Genomic DNA, 16,738 nt, shown 5'->3' on the forward strand with positions numbered 1-16,738 from the left:
GTAACAATGCAACTCATTATGAAACCAAGAACTCAAACTCTGGGATAACTTCAAAGATGGCAGGGAATGGTATAGCCCTTCTGTTTGAGAGAGTTTTCATCATCTGAGAACATACACCTTTACAGAATAATTTGATAGGGCCTCTAATGTGTGTTACAGCTGCTTTTAGAGGCATGACTTTGGAGCATTACATTTTTGGTAACACTTGATTACTGATATGTACTGACTATCATCACTCACCCCTAGGAACATTTTGATAGCCTTTGAGCAGGTGACTCCTGTAGTTCCACAGGGGACATTCTCTGTGATGATACTGAAGGAGCCGCTGGAATTTTCGTCACCACAGAAGTCCTATTGAAAAAGAAAAAAAGAAAAAAGAGAAAATTAGGTAGACTATTTCATTGTAGTTCAATCTCATAATAGTTACAATCAGCTAAATATTCACAATGTGTAAGTAGCTACTGCTCCTTCAAATGTGAGATCGTACACACATACATTTTTTCAGATGCACAGCCATATATGCATACTTCCATGCATACATATGAACGGTTAGCACAGTCTCAGCCTGGGAAAAAGAGTGGCACAATAAAACAGAGTGAGGAATATATTTTTAAATATAAGTTTCAAGTTTCTAAGCTAAGAATTTGGATATACTTCACAAATGATAGTTAGCTCTCACTGTAACATAGTTCTGTTACATGTAATTTATGATATCTATATCTGAAAAAAAGCCACATTCACACAGCTTGCCTCCACTGAAAATACAGAATTTCTCCTGGCAGAATGTGTGAACACCTTGGGGACAATGATGGCAGGCAATAAGGAATGACAAAAGCAAAGAGGAAAGTAGATTTTCAAGGCAATCAAATTCCTTTTCAGCCCTCCTGATGAGCATTACCTGAGTAGCCACATATTCACAGCTCCCATCAAAGTCATAGAATTTCCCATCAAAAGTGTTATAATGGCCACTTCCATAGATCGTACAAGTCCCATAGCACACGTCATCAGTGCATTTCCAAATCCCTTTCTGGCAGGTGCTAGAAGAGAGCAGAGAAGTTGAATTTTCAGATCTCACCAAGAGTGTGTGGTTTGAAAAACTGCGGAACAAACCAAGCAGCTGCCTGATTCAATGTGATAATGCGCAAAATATCTGAGCCTCAACTTCAGATGTTTAGTCTGTTTTTAAGTCTATAACATGATTTTTACTCTGTTGAGCTACAATCTCTAGATCTGATAGCATTTATTTTTAAACAATGAGTGGGTTTTCCCAACAAGAGATGCCTACTGAAAACAGAGGTAACTACTACCCCCAAACTTTCAGCAGAATCTGTATTTTCTGAGATAGCAATAAGTATTCCTGAAAATAAGGATGATAGTTCCAGCTTTTGCAGCTACTGTAGTACATAAGCCTAGACAAGACTATGAATATACTGCATAGAATATATTCTAGAAGAGAGTATTCACTTATAACCCACCAGGTGTTGCAGTCCACTTTTATCTTGTCTCCAGAAGAGTACAACTCATTGTTATGAATGCATGGGCAATCTTTTTGTTCAACACAGCCCCCTCTGCCATCATCAAACAGACCTTCAGGACACACACAGCCTGAGATACACTCTGTCTGGAACTAAGGAATATAAGGAGAAATGGTTACCTTATGACAAGGTACTGCATCTTAATTCCACTTCTTCACAAGCACTCTTTAAAAACTGCATTTACAACCACACAGTCTAATATTGATTAGTTTTATAATTTTTTTCTAGGTTTCTAATGTTCTTCTTTTCTTATTTTGTCTAAGAATCCAAATTCTTTTTCACTTCAAAATTATGACTCTACTGAAGACACAGTAAAAAGAAAGAGGAGAGGGAAACCATAAGTGGAATCATCATGAAAATGGCAGCAGATTCATATCATAGAGGGAAAAAACAGGTAGATTAAACCAAAGAGAAATAAACTGTTAGTTACAACTGTCTTTGCTGTGTAGCACCGTGTCATATAAAGAATACAGACTAAAGAAAACAAGACACAAAGAAAAGTTGAATACATACATGATTACTTTGAGGAGTATGACAGCTAAGTTGTACAGGCGTTTGCGAAGTCCACTTCGAGGATGCATTGCAGTCAAAGTATGTCTTGTTAGAAGAACATTCTTTTTCACCTGAAAGGTACATTGTTGGTTTAGATGAATCAAGAAAAGGCAAAAGAAATGTGAGTGAAAGGTGGTAGTTTCTTAGAAATCTAAGTCTATCCTTATGAAAAAAATAAGCTCAGTGAAGAGAGAACAAAGTGAAAATGTGTTACTGTTTTACATAAAGAGAAAAAATGCAAAAAAAGTAAATGGAAAATTCAAAAGGAAAGTAGGTCTGGGTTGGGAGGTCAGTTATGTGTTTTATTCTAGTTTAGTTTACAGAATGTCACTTACTTCTCATTCTTAATTTCACTGAAGTGCACTGGATCTTTGCATTTCGGCAAGCGCTAGAAAAGTGAAGTAAGTAGAAATGAAAAAAAAAAACAAAAACAAAAGCAAGCTCAATATCTTCAATTTAAGTTTAAGTATTTGCTTATATAAACTTGAGAGTATTTATTAAAGATATCCTGCATAATTTCTACTGAAATTTCAAGGTCAATTCCATTGAATCAGTCTCATGATTTTTTGTTTGTTTGTTTGTTTGTTTGTTTGTTTGTTTGTTGGAGGAAAAGTGTAGCAAGATTTTAGGCATAATGTACAGAAAGGGTATGTTTTAAGGAATGACAGCTATTATATTAATTTTTAATACTATGTTTTATGACAACTCAGGATAACAACACAGATAATAATGGTAATTCAAATCAAAGCCTCCATTTGGATATGCAGTGTATTTTCATGCCTATTCAATTTATAGGCTGCAGATTTGTTGACCTATATGCTTCTTCTGCTGGATAAGAGAAGGCATTTCACAGTTTGCATTGGTGACTCAGGCAACAAACTCTTGCCAGAGATCATGGCAAAACATAACAGAATCATGAATGTTGTTTTCAAAAGCCTGTGCTACAGTAAATACATACTGAGGGGACCTTCCTCCACTGGAAAACACAAGCAATCTGTGTCTGCTATAAAAGCAAACATAACCCATAGTTGGCCTTTTATCTTCCTTTCACCCTTCTGCTTAAAAAAGCCTTATTAACACTGTAGCTTCAGAATAACATTTATCTGTGAAGGCCAATACTCACACCTCCAAAGCAAGCCACAACTCTCAATTATTGATAAATTGCATTGCAACAGGGTAATGCTTTGTTCAGCATGCAGATGTAGTGAAATGCATTACAAATACTCAGTTAAGTAACAAAAAACCTAAGCACCTTAAACCTAATAAGCAATTTTTAAAGAGCTTTTTTCTCCACAAACAAGCCAAAATAAAACATACCAGCGTTCTCCATCTTTTGTGAAATATTCCCCAGGTTCCAGGTATGATCCCTTGTAATAACATGGGCACTGGGAGATGGGCACACAGTTATCCTGGTTATCCAAGTATGTATTGGATGGGCAGCCGCAGCCATCCACAGCAGCAAAGTCTTGCAAGCAATACTTTTCACCATCAGCAAGGGAACGACAGGTTTGTTGGCACATTGTAAGGTTGTAAAGGAAGACTTGATTTCCTGGGCAAGAAGACGCTTCACTGCCTGGAGGAAAAAAACCCAAACTGATAAATAAGGGACGCAGGATGGATAATTTGGCCTTGACATTTCCATTTTGGTTTCTTTGGTTGTCCCAAATGTAGTCATAAAAACATTCCTTTGGATCTCATTAAAGTACAAAAATATCAGAAGTCACAAGTAACACTAACCTAACTTTACCAGTTGAAGACTTATTTTTGACTGCTACTAACAGCTTCTACTTTCATATTTGTTTCACATACTGATAATCAGATAGAGAGCACACTACAATAAACTCCTAGTCTCAAACATACTGAACTGTGATGAAAAGCGAGCATGGTCAGAAACAAAGACATTGATAAACAAACACACGGTAAAAGCCCTGATGGCAGGGATTCCATTAGTAAATGGAATGATATTAGCTAGACTGGGGAAAGAAGGTGAAAGTCTAAAATATTGCTTTCTGGGTTTAAGCATAAAAATTTCAAATGACATCTGAAGAATATAACATGAATTCAACATATGAATGAACATTATCAGCATTGTCTCTTTTAGGTCAATTAGACATTTCTAAGATATTCCAAATCCCTAACAGTGAGATCACTGACAACCTAATACAGAGAGAGCCTGATTATTTGTCATGGTTAATTATTTCCACAGGGATTACTGTTCCACTACTTACTGCAGACACTCTTTCTCCAGCCTCCCAGAATGATCCCTTTGAAAGCACAGGCTCTTGAGTAGGAGGACAGGGCAGCACACAAACATTCTTCATTGTCTTCACAGAGGCAGGTGTCATATTTACATTTCTTAAAAAAAAGAACAAAACAGTCAATAAGTCCACAGGAACTCAGTGGGCAATTGCAACTTGATCGCTACAAAATGTCCTGATGTTGTTTTATTAATACCCATGACCAGAGAACAATCGAAGGAATGGACAAAGACCGGAGAGTTCAAGTGCTATTTCATTTCATACAAAATGAAAATATTTGAATGCTTATTCTAACCTAAGCCAAGCCTCTTGTACCTTTAAAAAGTAGCCAGCCTCCTAAGAACACCTTTTTCAAAGGACATTAATACCATTAATTCTCAGTTACTAATAAGAAATGCAGAAATCCACAAAAACTAGAATAATAAAGGCAAAATATTAACCAGGTCTGTGAAGACTTTACATTTGAGCCCACACTGACTTCCAAGTATAAGCAATGATTTTGGAATTCCTTTTCGTTAGTAAGCCTCACTTACTGCTCAACAGAGATGAGCACAGGGAAAAAGAATTCATGGAGATTCTGGCATGAAAATGATTTGGCGTTACATTCCAACCAATATATGGTTGGAATTTCCCCCCCCTCCCCCAGCTTTATAGAAACTAATGTTTAAGGGTAGGCTTGAACTGTGCAGATCTGCAACTCTTGAATCTTCTTTTCAGTCCAAAAATCCAAGCCAATAAAGATGTACATGAAACACACAACTTAAGAAAGCAAAAGAAAAAAATGTACATTTTTATTCAGCAGCAGCCCATAAGGATCTCATCATATGAGACACTTTGGATGCTATACTGCTTGAATCAGTCAATGCAAAAACTTCAGCATCCCTTATGGACAAGCTACTCACTGATGTCTCAAATGTTCAAACAATGATAAATGCCTACAGTTAACCATCTGAAATAATGCAGTAGTAAAAGAGTGCAAAATTACAATACCTTATAGTATTCTGAAGGATCAACAGCAAGGTGACATCTTGCAAAAGGACCCTCTGGGTTTCTCAGCAAAGAACACCAATGCTCAGCGTAATTTGCTGCACAAAAAATAGGGAAATTCATCACATTTCCTTATCTTCCTTGTGCCATGCCTAGTTATGCTGACACATAAATGCAGTGCAGCAATACAAATCAGAGAACTGTGTGCATTTTGGGGAGTGGAGAAACTACATGCAATCACCATACATGTATTTCTGGTCCCTGATTCAGAGACATGCAATCTTAAAATCAAAAATTGCACTGTAGTTTTGCAACTTGTACACATGGAATTGTAACAGCTCTTTCCATTTGGGGGAACATAAAGCTAAGGTAAACATAAGGACAGATAATGCTAGGAGATACAAGCTGTCTTTGCAGATAATACAAATCAATGACTGTTTTTCCCATTCTTCCACCTAAGGATTCTTTTACAATCACCCCTTAAATTTTCACTTCAGTTTGATGAAGTGCTTGCATGTATATGTGCTTGCAGCTATTGATAATTAATCTCACAGTCCTGTAAAAAATCTTCAATGCCCCACTACATCATTTACACAGCTATTGCAGTAACACTTAGCAGACACTGCTCAACTGTCTGACTTATCAATGTGCTTACCACTTTCAATGCTGAGACTGCAGGGGTCTTCCAGCTTTTCTGCCTGGTCTGTGCAGGTGGACTGGGCTTTCCAGGTGTTAGCAAAGGCAGATCCCGTAGCCTCAATCAGCCCACTGGTTGTTCTGAAGTCATCTCCTTCCACTCCATTGAAGTTTCCACAAAGACCTATTTGAGAACAAGGTAAAATTTTCACATAAGCATTACTTATTCTTATACTGAAAGGTCAAAGGAAAGGGACAACTGAACACAAACATTAGAAACAGCTGATTATTCCACATTATTTAATGCATACTATAAATACGAAAGTTTTAGAAGCCGTGTTTTAGATCTTCAACAACTTCAAGAATAGTAATCATGAAGATATCTGTGCTTCAAGAGATTACTACCTAACTCATCTTTCTTATGCTTTCTGATGATATTGAATCCACAAAATACACCAAAAACCTGCTTTTGTGGATAGTTAAAAATGAAACTGAATACAAAAGTAAGGAATATTCTAAGAAACACCTATGTACTGGCACCAGAGCGATAGGTCATTTCAATATCAAAAAATAAAAATACATTTCCTGTGTGCTTGAGTTGATTTTCTTTCCATTTTCTCCCTTTGAATCAACAACTAGCATGAGTTATCACTCATTTAAAGAATACATGACTATTCAGCTGTGAAACAGCATGGCTTTGCTTCCCATTTGCAGAGACACTTGCCTTGAAGTTTTCCTTCAACTGATTGATCCACAGTCACAAACAGCTGCATGACTCGAAACAGCTGGACCTGCATCTGAAGCCCAACAGAAGTTTGCACAACAATGTAGTTGGACGATGGCTTGAACACTGAGAAGCTGGCTGAAAAACAAAACATAAACTGTTATAGTCAACAGACACACACAGGGTGCCAAAAGAAACACTTCTTATTAGATTCTCATGTATCACCCAGCATGAAATCTCTGAGATCAGGATCAAATTAATATTGTTTTTTTCCTTTAAAAATCACTGGCCAGCTAGATATGATGCTGGTCCTCACAAACTTAACATGTTGATTACTTATAAATACTTATAAATTACTTATAAATCTGGGATCAGAACCAAATGGGAATGCCCATAGCATGTTTGGAAAGTCCTAAATACTTCTCTTCCACTTTAGTCTCTATAAAAATATATGCCTACATGAGAAGTCAGGTGTGTGACACTTGACGTACAAGGCTGCGTCCCTTACCTGACACATGAGGCACAGTCACTGTCATCTCATTCAGGAGCACGCTGCCATCTGATCTGAGAACCAGCACCTGTGTAATGACAAATGGAATCAATGAAGTTCCAGGGACTGAGGAAAATGAAATAATACAAAGAAAATTACAGGTAGGACATTTTACACATTTAGGCTCTGTCTAAAACTCCAGATTTTTGAAAGGAAAACTATGTCTGAATAATGAGTATGGCAGCAGCCCTATTAGGGTACATGTAAGGTTTTGTCTTGCTATTCAGTGTTTCACTTACATCTGCCTACAAGAATTCATAGCAATAATGAAATTCAAAACTCATTTATATTGGGCACTTTGGTTTCAGCAAGTGAAAGAAAATATTAGGTCTTCAGGATCTGTAGCAATTTCTTATTCCTTATTAAAGCATGTGCTACAGCTCCTGTGTGATGGCTAATATGATTCTGACACGATAAGAAAGCAGTATATTAAATTTCCTCAAAAATGCTACTCTGTACCTATAGAAACATAAAATTACTGTGTTCTGATTTGGTTTTCTTATGTTCTAGTAATGCTGGCAAGGACATGGGAGTCCATAAATATGTGAGGAAAAACATGTGTATATATATGTAAGTTATGTATCAAGATAGTCTATATATTCTCATACGTAAAAAGAATATTAAAGTGAATATTTGAGAAGATGGGGTTGTATCACCATTCAAAACCAGGACTTATTCTGAAAAAGACTTAATTAGATCTATAAAATTATATCTGAAATAAGAAAAAAAAACTATGAGGGGGAGAAGAATGGTACTTTTGCTTCCAGACACCTGGAATCCTGTGAGAACAATCATATGACACAGAGCAGAGGAAAGAAGAGGGGGAAATGTCAGTTGTTTTGAATCTCGTCTTTTCTTAAGTTTAGGTCTATTTTGAATTCTTGAAGCAGAAACCTGAGCTGTTTGTCAGCCTAAGGTTCCTTATCTATCCAGAATAATGACTCCAGAAGAAAAAAGTATTCACCCACATTAAGGGAAATATGCTAATTTTCAACATTTCTAGCAGAACCCACACAACAGCACTTACATTCTTTTTGTTATCCGCTAACAGCACAACAGTCTTCAAGCAGGTCTGTTTGTCTGTGGAGCCACAGGGAGCCAGCTCTGCCAGGAGAGCATAACTCTCATTTGCAGTACCCTACAATCACAGAGAAAGAAATGTCCATTAGTCAAATTAAAAATCTCATGAGATGATTTCCACAAAAAAGAATAAATTTGTCAGTTACAATAACTTTCCTATCTCAAAAAGATTTTCCTTATTCTCTAGAAGAACGGACACCAGAATTTTAGGGATGAATGAAACAGCTGTCTACCTCTTTTCCCTACCTGACTTTGGCACTCTAACTTAGAAATAGCTATTACAGAAGTGGCCAAGGACTTCTAATCCTGAGATCTTTTGATTTCTCATATACAAAGGACTTCACTGCATAATGACAGCATAGGCAGTCCTCTATCCCACTGAGTTAATCACCCATTGCAATAAGTCCCCAGCTTCCCCTTACAGCTACTACAGATAAATCCTGAATTTTCTAGTACAACTTCCAGCATTTCTGCTTCCCTCTCCCTATGGAAGTGGAACAGAACAGTGACTCCCAGCTGATACACATCAGCCCACAGACATTGTTTTACTCTTCAAGAGAACAGCCCCACAGTACACAGTACCTTGGCCAACACGTAGTAGCAGTCTCCATGGAAGGTGTATTTCTTCCCATCAAAGGTGGTAAAATGGGAACCTCCTACAAGTGAGCATGTGCCTGGACAGGGTAAATCTTTGCAGGTCCATCTGCCTGAATTACAGGTGCTGCAAACAGGCAAATAATACAAAAAAATGCTCGTAGTTATTACAGGAGCTGAGAGCACTGGAAGTATCTGTATATCTGGCAACCAGCAAGATGTTTTAAAACTGCATCCTTGACCATTTCCTTGAGATTTTCCCTCTGACATATGCCATAGAATCAAGAAAACTTTTCAGATATTTTGTTCTATAGACATACAACATAAACATTAAATTCAGAGTGCTTTCAGGACATCTCCTATGACCAAGCAGCAATTTGAAAAATGCAGACCCATTTACAATCATTCAAAGAAAGGTGTACAACAACCAGGATCCTTACCATTCCTCACATTCTTTGGAAATGCTTTCTCCAGGTGCATATGCCTTTCCACCAAGTTTGCAGTGGCACTGGCTAACAGGGATGCAGCCTTTTTCACTGATATCATCATACACAGTTCCTATAAAACACAACATTAACTATTCCAGCTCTTTTTCAAATAAGCAATTTCCACAGAGGAAAAACCTCTAGTTTGCCACACAGGCCGAGTTTATCTAAACTGTGAAGAATACTGTCTCTGTTTTTTGTAATATAAAACAGATGGAAAGTATTTTTATCCAGCTTTGAAAATCCAAGTCTGTTCATTTATATAACTATACACAGATAAAAAGGTTACTGCAAGCATATAAGAACAATCTCAGAATGTCACATGTTCAGATTTTTAGTCTTTTTGGCTGTGAAAGACTATCACTGTAATCTTCTTTCCTAAGGTTGACAGCAATGAGAATTTCACTCACTGTCCCTCACTGCCACTCTCTGGGCAAATGATGTCCATTGTCTCAGAACAACTCAAACTAAAAAGCATGATTTTACTATATAGTATCAAAAGCCCACTTGTTGACAATTAAAAAGCAGGTTTATTACCTGTCACTGTGTTAATATACTTGAACTATAAAACAATGGATTAATTAATCAATTATTATCTCCTTAGAAAATTTTACAGTTATGTTTCTTGAGGGGGGGAAATAATGAGTAGCAGTACTCGTTTCTAAGATAGAATTTGACTACATGTAGTATTTTAGTATGACTTCCTTAGCCAGGGCTCTTGCTTTTGTCCCAGATGCAATAGCTAGAATAACACTTGCCTTCAGGGCAGAAACAGCCATCCATGTAGTGTTCCTCACAAAGGCTGCTGATCTCCAAGTGTGAGCAAGTATCCATGCAGGGTGAGCTGCTTTCTCTATAGACCATGGTATCAGGACAACTCTTGGCTGAAAGAAAGACACCAGGAGTTGGGTGTTAGGTCCATCATTCCCAAGAAACCACAGATCATACACCCTACCTCCTTCAAGTCAGTGGTGTCTCAAGCCAGACTCCACATGGCAAAGCATGTTCATCTAATTCTGAACTGCTTTCCCTGTTTTTTATATTTACTTCTTTTGGTTTCAAATCAATCAAATTATTCCCATCTCCTGCAGCATCAAATCTCGTTTTTTTTAAATGGGAACAGAATTTGCTGAGAAATATTTCTTAATAGCTAAAGTAATAGAAGAAAAATATAGGGAGAACATGATTTTAGCACTACAGGTATGAAAGTTATAATACATGCCAACAGTTTTGTAAAGAAGTAATGAATTTAAATTTAATGGTGCTACATGCATGAAACATTTGCATCTTTGTAAAATTTGTGCAGCTGCTTACGGCAAAACTCCTCTGTCCTCCATTCTCCCGGGCGGCCACCAGCGTGCGAACACTGGCGGGAATACTCAGAGATGGTGCTGCAGAGGCAGAAGGAGTCCTCCTCCCCATTACAGGCACACTTGTCCTGCATGCAGGCTTGGATGTACATTTCCAGATTAAGGCGTAGCCGACAATCAGCAAATGCAGAAGAAGTCAGCAACCTCTGACACTCATCACGCTGAGGAGGAAGAGGAATAATGTTTAAGAGATTTGCAAGCATTTGACCTTCTGGAAATTTCTTATCCTGCAAAAAAACGTGTTGTCTTTTGAACAGCTAGGAAAAAGTAACCATTTATCCTGGAAGGGACAGTCCTCCCAGCTCCTTGCAACTAACTCCCTGTTGATAAAGGATGTCTCCATGTGCCCACGTAATTCACCACAAGAAATACTTACATGCTCATTACAGCTTGGAAGAGCCTTAGTTTCATCTGGATCGTCACATTTGGCAGTGGGTTTGCTGATCTTCTGCATATTCCCATATGTAATTGAGTTGTAGCTTGTATCTATGAGGAAAAAAGTACAGAATTTGCTGAGCCCCAAAAATTGACAACAAGGAGCACCTGATTCCTGGAACTCTACTGATCAAGGGAAACAGTTATTATGGTATCAAATATGCCTGTTGGACACAAGTACCTGCTCTGAATGATGTCTAACTGTGCTTAAAAATGTAAAGGGGAAACAGGAAAAGAAGACTAGTAAAGAACAAAAAGATTAATCTGGAATAGATTAATCTGGAATAAAGATAAATCTGGAATAAACTTAGACCAGGAATGCAGCTCAGGAACTTAATGTTTAGTCTGGGGCAATCACAGAAACTCCTCAAGTGAAATTTCCTCTCCTGTGATGTTTCTGTGCACAGGGCTTAGCCTATCCTCGATGACAACTGTCAGTATGGTGAGTGACGCACCTCCATTGATGAACTCATTGTAGATTTGAATTCCATTGTAATCCCCACAGAGACCACAGGTACGGTTATTAAATTTGTTGTCCAGCTCCACCTAAATAACAAAAAGGAAAAACATTAGGAATTATCTTTTTTTCTTCCTTTCTTCCTTTTTTTTTTTTTTTCTACTGAGATAGAGAAATATCCCAGGAAACCCAGGAAATACCAATTAAAAATACTTAGATCATACATACCATCAGGGCATCCTGCTGGTTCCACATCAGAACCATGCCTAATTTGGCATAAATCTTGGTGTAAATTTTATCGCTCTCAATGAGGACACCAGAGGCGTAGTAAGGTGTCTTCACACTAGGAAGAAAATCACAGACTTAGCATTAGTTAGGAAACAAAAGGGCTGACATGATTGTCTGTAATAAGCCAAATACCCCAAGGAATAGAGAAACTAGTCTGACCGCCTCATCCTAACAGCACAGGAGGCTTTGTTTTAATGAGGCATAAAGTCTTCTCTCTATGACACTTGGAACAATAACTCATTGCAAAAACTCATTTAAAAGGCAAAGCAATTTCAGAGGAAAAGCCTACCCAAAACTTTGGGCCCTTTAACTTAAGAAAAACCAAAATGACAGATATCTTCAAATTAATAAAAGAAAAAACATCATCATTGTGGTATTAACAGAGGATATTCAAACACTCTCTAACAATTTACATCAATGAAAGGAGCTACAACATAATTTACAGTGTTTCTTTACCTAAATATCTCATAGCCATTTCAGAGAGAATTAATGTTCCATTGGAAGGAACTGCCTCCTTAAGAGAGAGCTCATAATGCACAGGCAGTTACAGGGACTGCTAACAAAATTTTGAAAAGAAAGGAGTGTGTTAAGAGGAATTCAGTGGCTCTTTCAGTAAGTAGTTACTTGGTTTTAGGTGGACAGGACTGAGCTTGTCAATGGTGACAGAAGACACTTTGCAGAGAGGGCTGAGCATAGATATTTCTGTGTGATAACAATTTGCGTCTGTCTTACAAGTAAACTGAACTGCTGAATTTCATTCAGCAATAAAAGGATTGTGGCAGGCAGTCTCATCCTATAAAATCTAGTCCTCTAGAGGACTAGAGTCTATTCAAACAGAAGTAACGTAAACTGAAATCCAGTCAAAATAACTGGCTAATTTTCTAAAGATTTATCAATGTAATTGCTATCCATCAGGATTCATGCAGGTGTATGCACATCTCTTAACTAGTCTCTTGACTGGGAGAGCTTTATCTCCTGATTTTCTGTCACAGGCATTTTTTACAGCTATTTATTTCAGGCATTTTTTAACATGCCCAAATGACTTACACATCTAGGTGCAAACTCAGAGATCATTATTTCTGCTTTAGACTACATTGTTCATCAATAAACAATGAAGTCTTGAGAGATCATGTTTCTTGAGGGGGAGCATAAAATGTTGGACATCTTTTTAGCTTTTAGCTGTAACTGCATGGAATAGTTATCTTTTTTTTCTAACAGTAGGACATTCAATCAGACAGTGAATCTAGTACCTGAAGGCTAATCCATACACTTTCCTACTTTAGAGTTTTCACTTCAACACTGCAAAATGCTATTTCACATGACAATTGATAACTTATCATTTCAGGATCAATATGGAAAATTAAGTTCTACCAAAAAAAAATTTAAAAAATTAAAAAAAAAATCGCCAAGCAGAAAAAGCCTGTTTGGCAGGGATCTGTTGTTTTATGACAATAAAGTCTATCTAAGACAAAAATGGCTCAGTTTAAGAGAGACAGTTTTAAAAGGACTTCTAACTTGTTTTTCGTGGAGTTCTTTTTAAGATTGAGTACACTATAAAGAGCTTTTTCAATCTGAGGCAAGAATGCATTTTTTGTAACTTTCATTTTGTTATGCATTCTAGTATGATCTTTGGAAAACTGAATGTTACTTTGAACATATTTTCATTTCAGTGGCTTCCAAACTTCAGAGCAAAAGCTGAATTCTGGGCAAAACCAAGGTCTCCAATGACAATTAAAAAGTTCTCTTTTTTTTCAATTATGCTAAAACATACTAATTAACTCATGTGTTGCTTCACTTCAGAGTATAAATGCATACACTACAAGGATAAGGTAATGATAGAAAGGACTAGTTTAAGACACTACTTAGCATCAAAAATGGTGTCAGAAGAGTTTCTTGTGTAATCATGTTCTAGGAGGAGAAAAGTAACACTGCTGAGTCTGAAGAAGTATATATTGCCACAGGTAAATTAGCGTAAATTTTGACCTGTGTTATATCTGTTAAACTCCCTCGAGGAATGGCCATCAGATCTTAAAGAATTATTTATGAAGATCAGAAAAATCTACCTTTCTTCTGTTAGAAAAGAAGAGGAAAAGACCTCTGAGAAATGCATTTCCTTTTCAAAGATTTGCTAGACCATCAGCTAAGGTAAACTCAGGATGATGCCATTAAACAAATGAAGCTATGTCATTTGAAGACAGTGAAAAATCTGGCTCAAGAGCTGCACTGTTTTCTGCACAACTGGAAAGACAATTCACTCAAACCTATTCCTGACTTGCATTTAAAAAATCCCTTATGCCAGTGTAGAAATGACATTTAATACTAAAGCCCCTCCCCAGAGCAATTTTAATGCTGAATTTCAAAAGGCTTTTTTGTTTGTTTGTTTGCTTGTTTGTTTGTTTGCCTGTGGAAATGCTTTGCAGCAGTTTCTGTAATGGTACATAGACAGTTGTGTAAAGAATCAATCCTGCTTTTATCTTCCCAGCACATTTCTCTGAATACTATTATAGTAAAGGAACTTACATCCGCCCCTCCACCACAGCCAGGTTTGGTTTGAGGAGGACTGTCACATCCTTGATTTTCACCAGAATATACTGGATCTCAGGATGGCCATTGCTGTTGAGAGCACGCTGGATGTGGACAGAGAATTCCTTGTAAGTCTCTTGGCAGTCAGAAACAAAATTATACTCGCACATGCCAGGGAATTGGAAGACGTCTCCATCAAAAGTTTTGAAATGGTTGTTTCCCCAAGTGCTGCAGACATATTGGCCATGGCTTCTTGTCCTTCCTGTTAAATGATGAAAAGAAATAGAGATAAAAAGAAATGCTCTAGTGTGAAAAAAGGTAAGCTCCATTTTACAGTAGGAACTACTTGGAATTTTGTGCACAGTTATTACATAGATTTCAAGCCTGATCAAGTATCTACCAGGTCAGCATAATATATGAAAATCTCCAAAAGAGAATATGATATTAATAAATAATTCAGAGACCAGGATATATCCTATAATCCTCACTGAGGTGAAGGAACTTATCTGCATGAGGTGGGGACACTTAATACTGACCCCTGTCTTGGCTTCTGTGCCAAGCATATGATTTTATTCTGAATCACAGTATTATTTTTATCAATATTAATTTTTTTCCAAGAACTGGTGCAACATGTACGAGAAACAAGACAAGTAGAAAACCAAGAAAGTACTACCTACTCTGGAAGGCAGATAGTTTAAAGGTTATGAAAGGGCTTGTGCACAACAGGAGATTTCAGGGAATTATTTATTTTCCTAAAAGCAGTAGTGATTTCTATTACTCAAGACAGAAATTTTTCAGAAGACAGATCAGAAAATAGCCTAGGTAGGGGGGAAAAAAAGAACTTTCTGCAGTAGCAAAATATGAAGATGTTTTGTTCCTTTCCCTGCTATCTGTACCAACAAATAATACAAATTAACACAATATCTGATAAATCTTCAGATACTGTAGACTAGGGGTGAGACATAAAAGCAGAGCATCCTTGGGAATCTTGACATATCTCTCATTTTCACAAGATTTTCTTGCAACAATTAACATGAGAAGGCAAAACTGCTAAGGAAACCTCTAGGTTACTGTACTTTGATGGTATCAATCATACCAGATACATCCAGCCAAGCTGGAACACTTTCCTCCCCAGAAGGCTGCACAGAGATCCTCCCAGAGCTCACAGCTGGAAGACCAAATGCAAGGTAAAGCTTTCCTCCCACTGCTGAACTCAAGACACAGCAGACCAAACTCAACAGCCCAAACCTGACCACTGGATATACTTCATCACCTATTCCTCTAAAAAGCAGTTTTCAGTATGAGTGCTCCATTATATCACTTCAAATTTGATAGCAAATACAGTAAGTTAGAGCTTTTGCAAAAGGGTTAAACATGTTCTAAATGACAAAATTAGTTTTTTTCAATGTTAGTACATTCATTTTTGAAGAACAATTTAGGTTGTTCCAACGTAACAGGAGACACAATCACCCACGTCCTTCATTGCTTTAACAATGAACCTCTCAAAGTCCTACAGTTCCTTTCTGCCAAGTCGTTGCCATACTTAGTAAACACTCAATGCATGGAAAGAAAAGCAACATTGAAAATATTTTCCAAGCACATCGAACTGGAAATCAACGCAGTAGATATAGGCAGTAATCTCTCCAAAGAAAGTAGTATCTACCAATTTTGTCCAAGCAATGCAGCCTCAGTATTGAGAAGCTTAAGCAATTTAAGCCATCCTAAAACTCCAGAGCATTATTTAAATGCACTGCCTCATTCTAGCTCCGCAGCGATATTTTAACTCTCTCCCTCTTTTCTAGGAGGCAATCTGCTACCATTTCATCTCTAGAGCTTACCTTTTTTTATTTCATTAGCAGAGGAAAGAGCCAGCCAGAGGAGGAAGAGGCTGGCTGCTCTTAGCCCCATGGTGGCTAAGGTGGTGAATGGGAACTCCACTGGAAACTCGGCTTTTTATAATACCCATGGAGGCAATTGATTCTATCACAGGGGAGGAGATTCAAAGCAAGGAGACAAGAGGAGGGGTGAAAAAACAGGCGTGATATTTGCAAAAGATAAGAAGTAAACAGACAATCATTTTTCACCATAAATGAAGGAATTCAGCATACAGGAAATGGTATAATATTGATTCAGTAATCATGTAATTTTTTTATTGCTCTATTTCATCTACAGGATGCTGCACTTTTAAATCCTTCAAATGCTCACGCCAAGTTTAACCTTCAGCAACTCCCATAAAAAATAATGAATTTTGGGGTGGCTGAACA

At 37.4% G+C, this 16,738-nt stretch overlaps 1 protein-coding gene across 1 annotated transcript in view; it reads right to left on the reverse strand.

Annotated features, from left to right (window-relative positions):
• Positions 1–16,382, reverse strand: part of MUC2 (mucin 2, oligomeric mucus/gel-forming) — a 64,085-nt gene extending 47,703 nt beyond the window's left edge. The window contains exons 1-21 of the mRNA XM_066186971.1: positions 16,313–16,382; positions 14,472–14,736; positions 11,892–12,006; positions 11,662–11,752; positions 11,148–11,257; positions 10,716–10,932; positions 10,160–10,285; positions 9,357–9,474; positions 8,905–9,043; positions 8,270–8,380; positions 7,201–7,270; positions 6,693–6,830; positions 5,988–6,152; positions 5,336–5,430; positions 4,312–4,442; positions 3,405–3,656; positions 2,423–2,475; positions 2,049–2,158; positions 1,476–1,627; positions 899–1,037; positions 241–351 (exon numbers count right to left, since the gene is read on the reverse strand). Of these exons, the coding sequence (XP_066043068.1) occupies positions 241–351; positions 899–1,037; positions 1,476–1,627; positions 2,049–2,158; positions 2,423–2,475; positions 3,405–3,656; positions 4,312–4,442; positions 5,336–5,430; positions 5,988–6,152; positions 6,693–6,830; positions 7,201–7,270; positions 8,270–8,380; positions 8,905–9,043; positions 9,357–9,474; positions 10,160–10,285; positions 10,716–10,932; positions 11,148–11,257; positions 11,662–11,752; positions 11,892–12,006; positions 14,472–14,736; positions 16,313–16,382 (2,778 nt within the window). The remainder of the gene's footprint in view (positions 1–240; positions 352–898; positions 1,038–1,475; positions 1,628–2,048; positions 2,159–2,422; positions 2,476–3,404; positions 3,657–4,311; positions 4,443–5,335; positions 5,431–5,987; positions 6,153–6,692; positions 6,831–7,200; positions 7,271–8,269; positions 8,381–8,904; positions 9,044–9,356; positions 9,475–10,159; positions 10,286–10,715; positions 10,933–11,147; positions 11,258–11,661; positions 11,753–11,891; positions 12,007–14,471; positions 14,737–16,312) is intronic.
• Positions 16,383–16,738: the final 356 nt, after the last annotated feature.

The sequence above is a fragment of the Chamaea fasciata genome, unplaced genomic scaffold (genome assembly GCF_029207755.1).
Source record: "Chamaea fasciata isolate MVZ Bird 193981 ecotype frontalis unplaced genomic scaffold, bChaFas1.0.hap1 SCAF_7, whole genome shotgun sequence".
Taxonomy (NCBI): domain Eukaryota; kingdom Metazoa; phylum Chordata; class Aves; order Passeriformes; family Sylviidae; genus Chamaea; species Chamaea fasciata.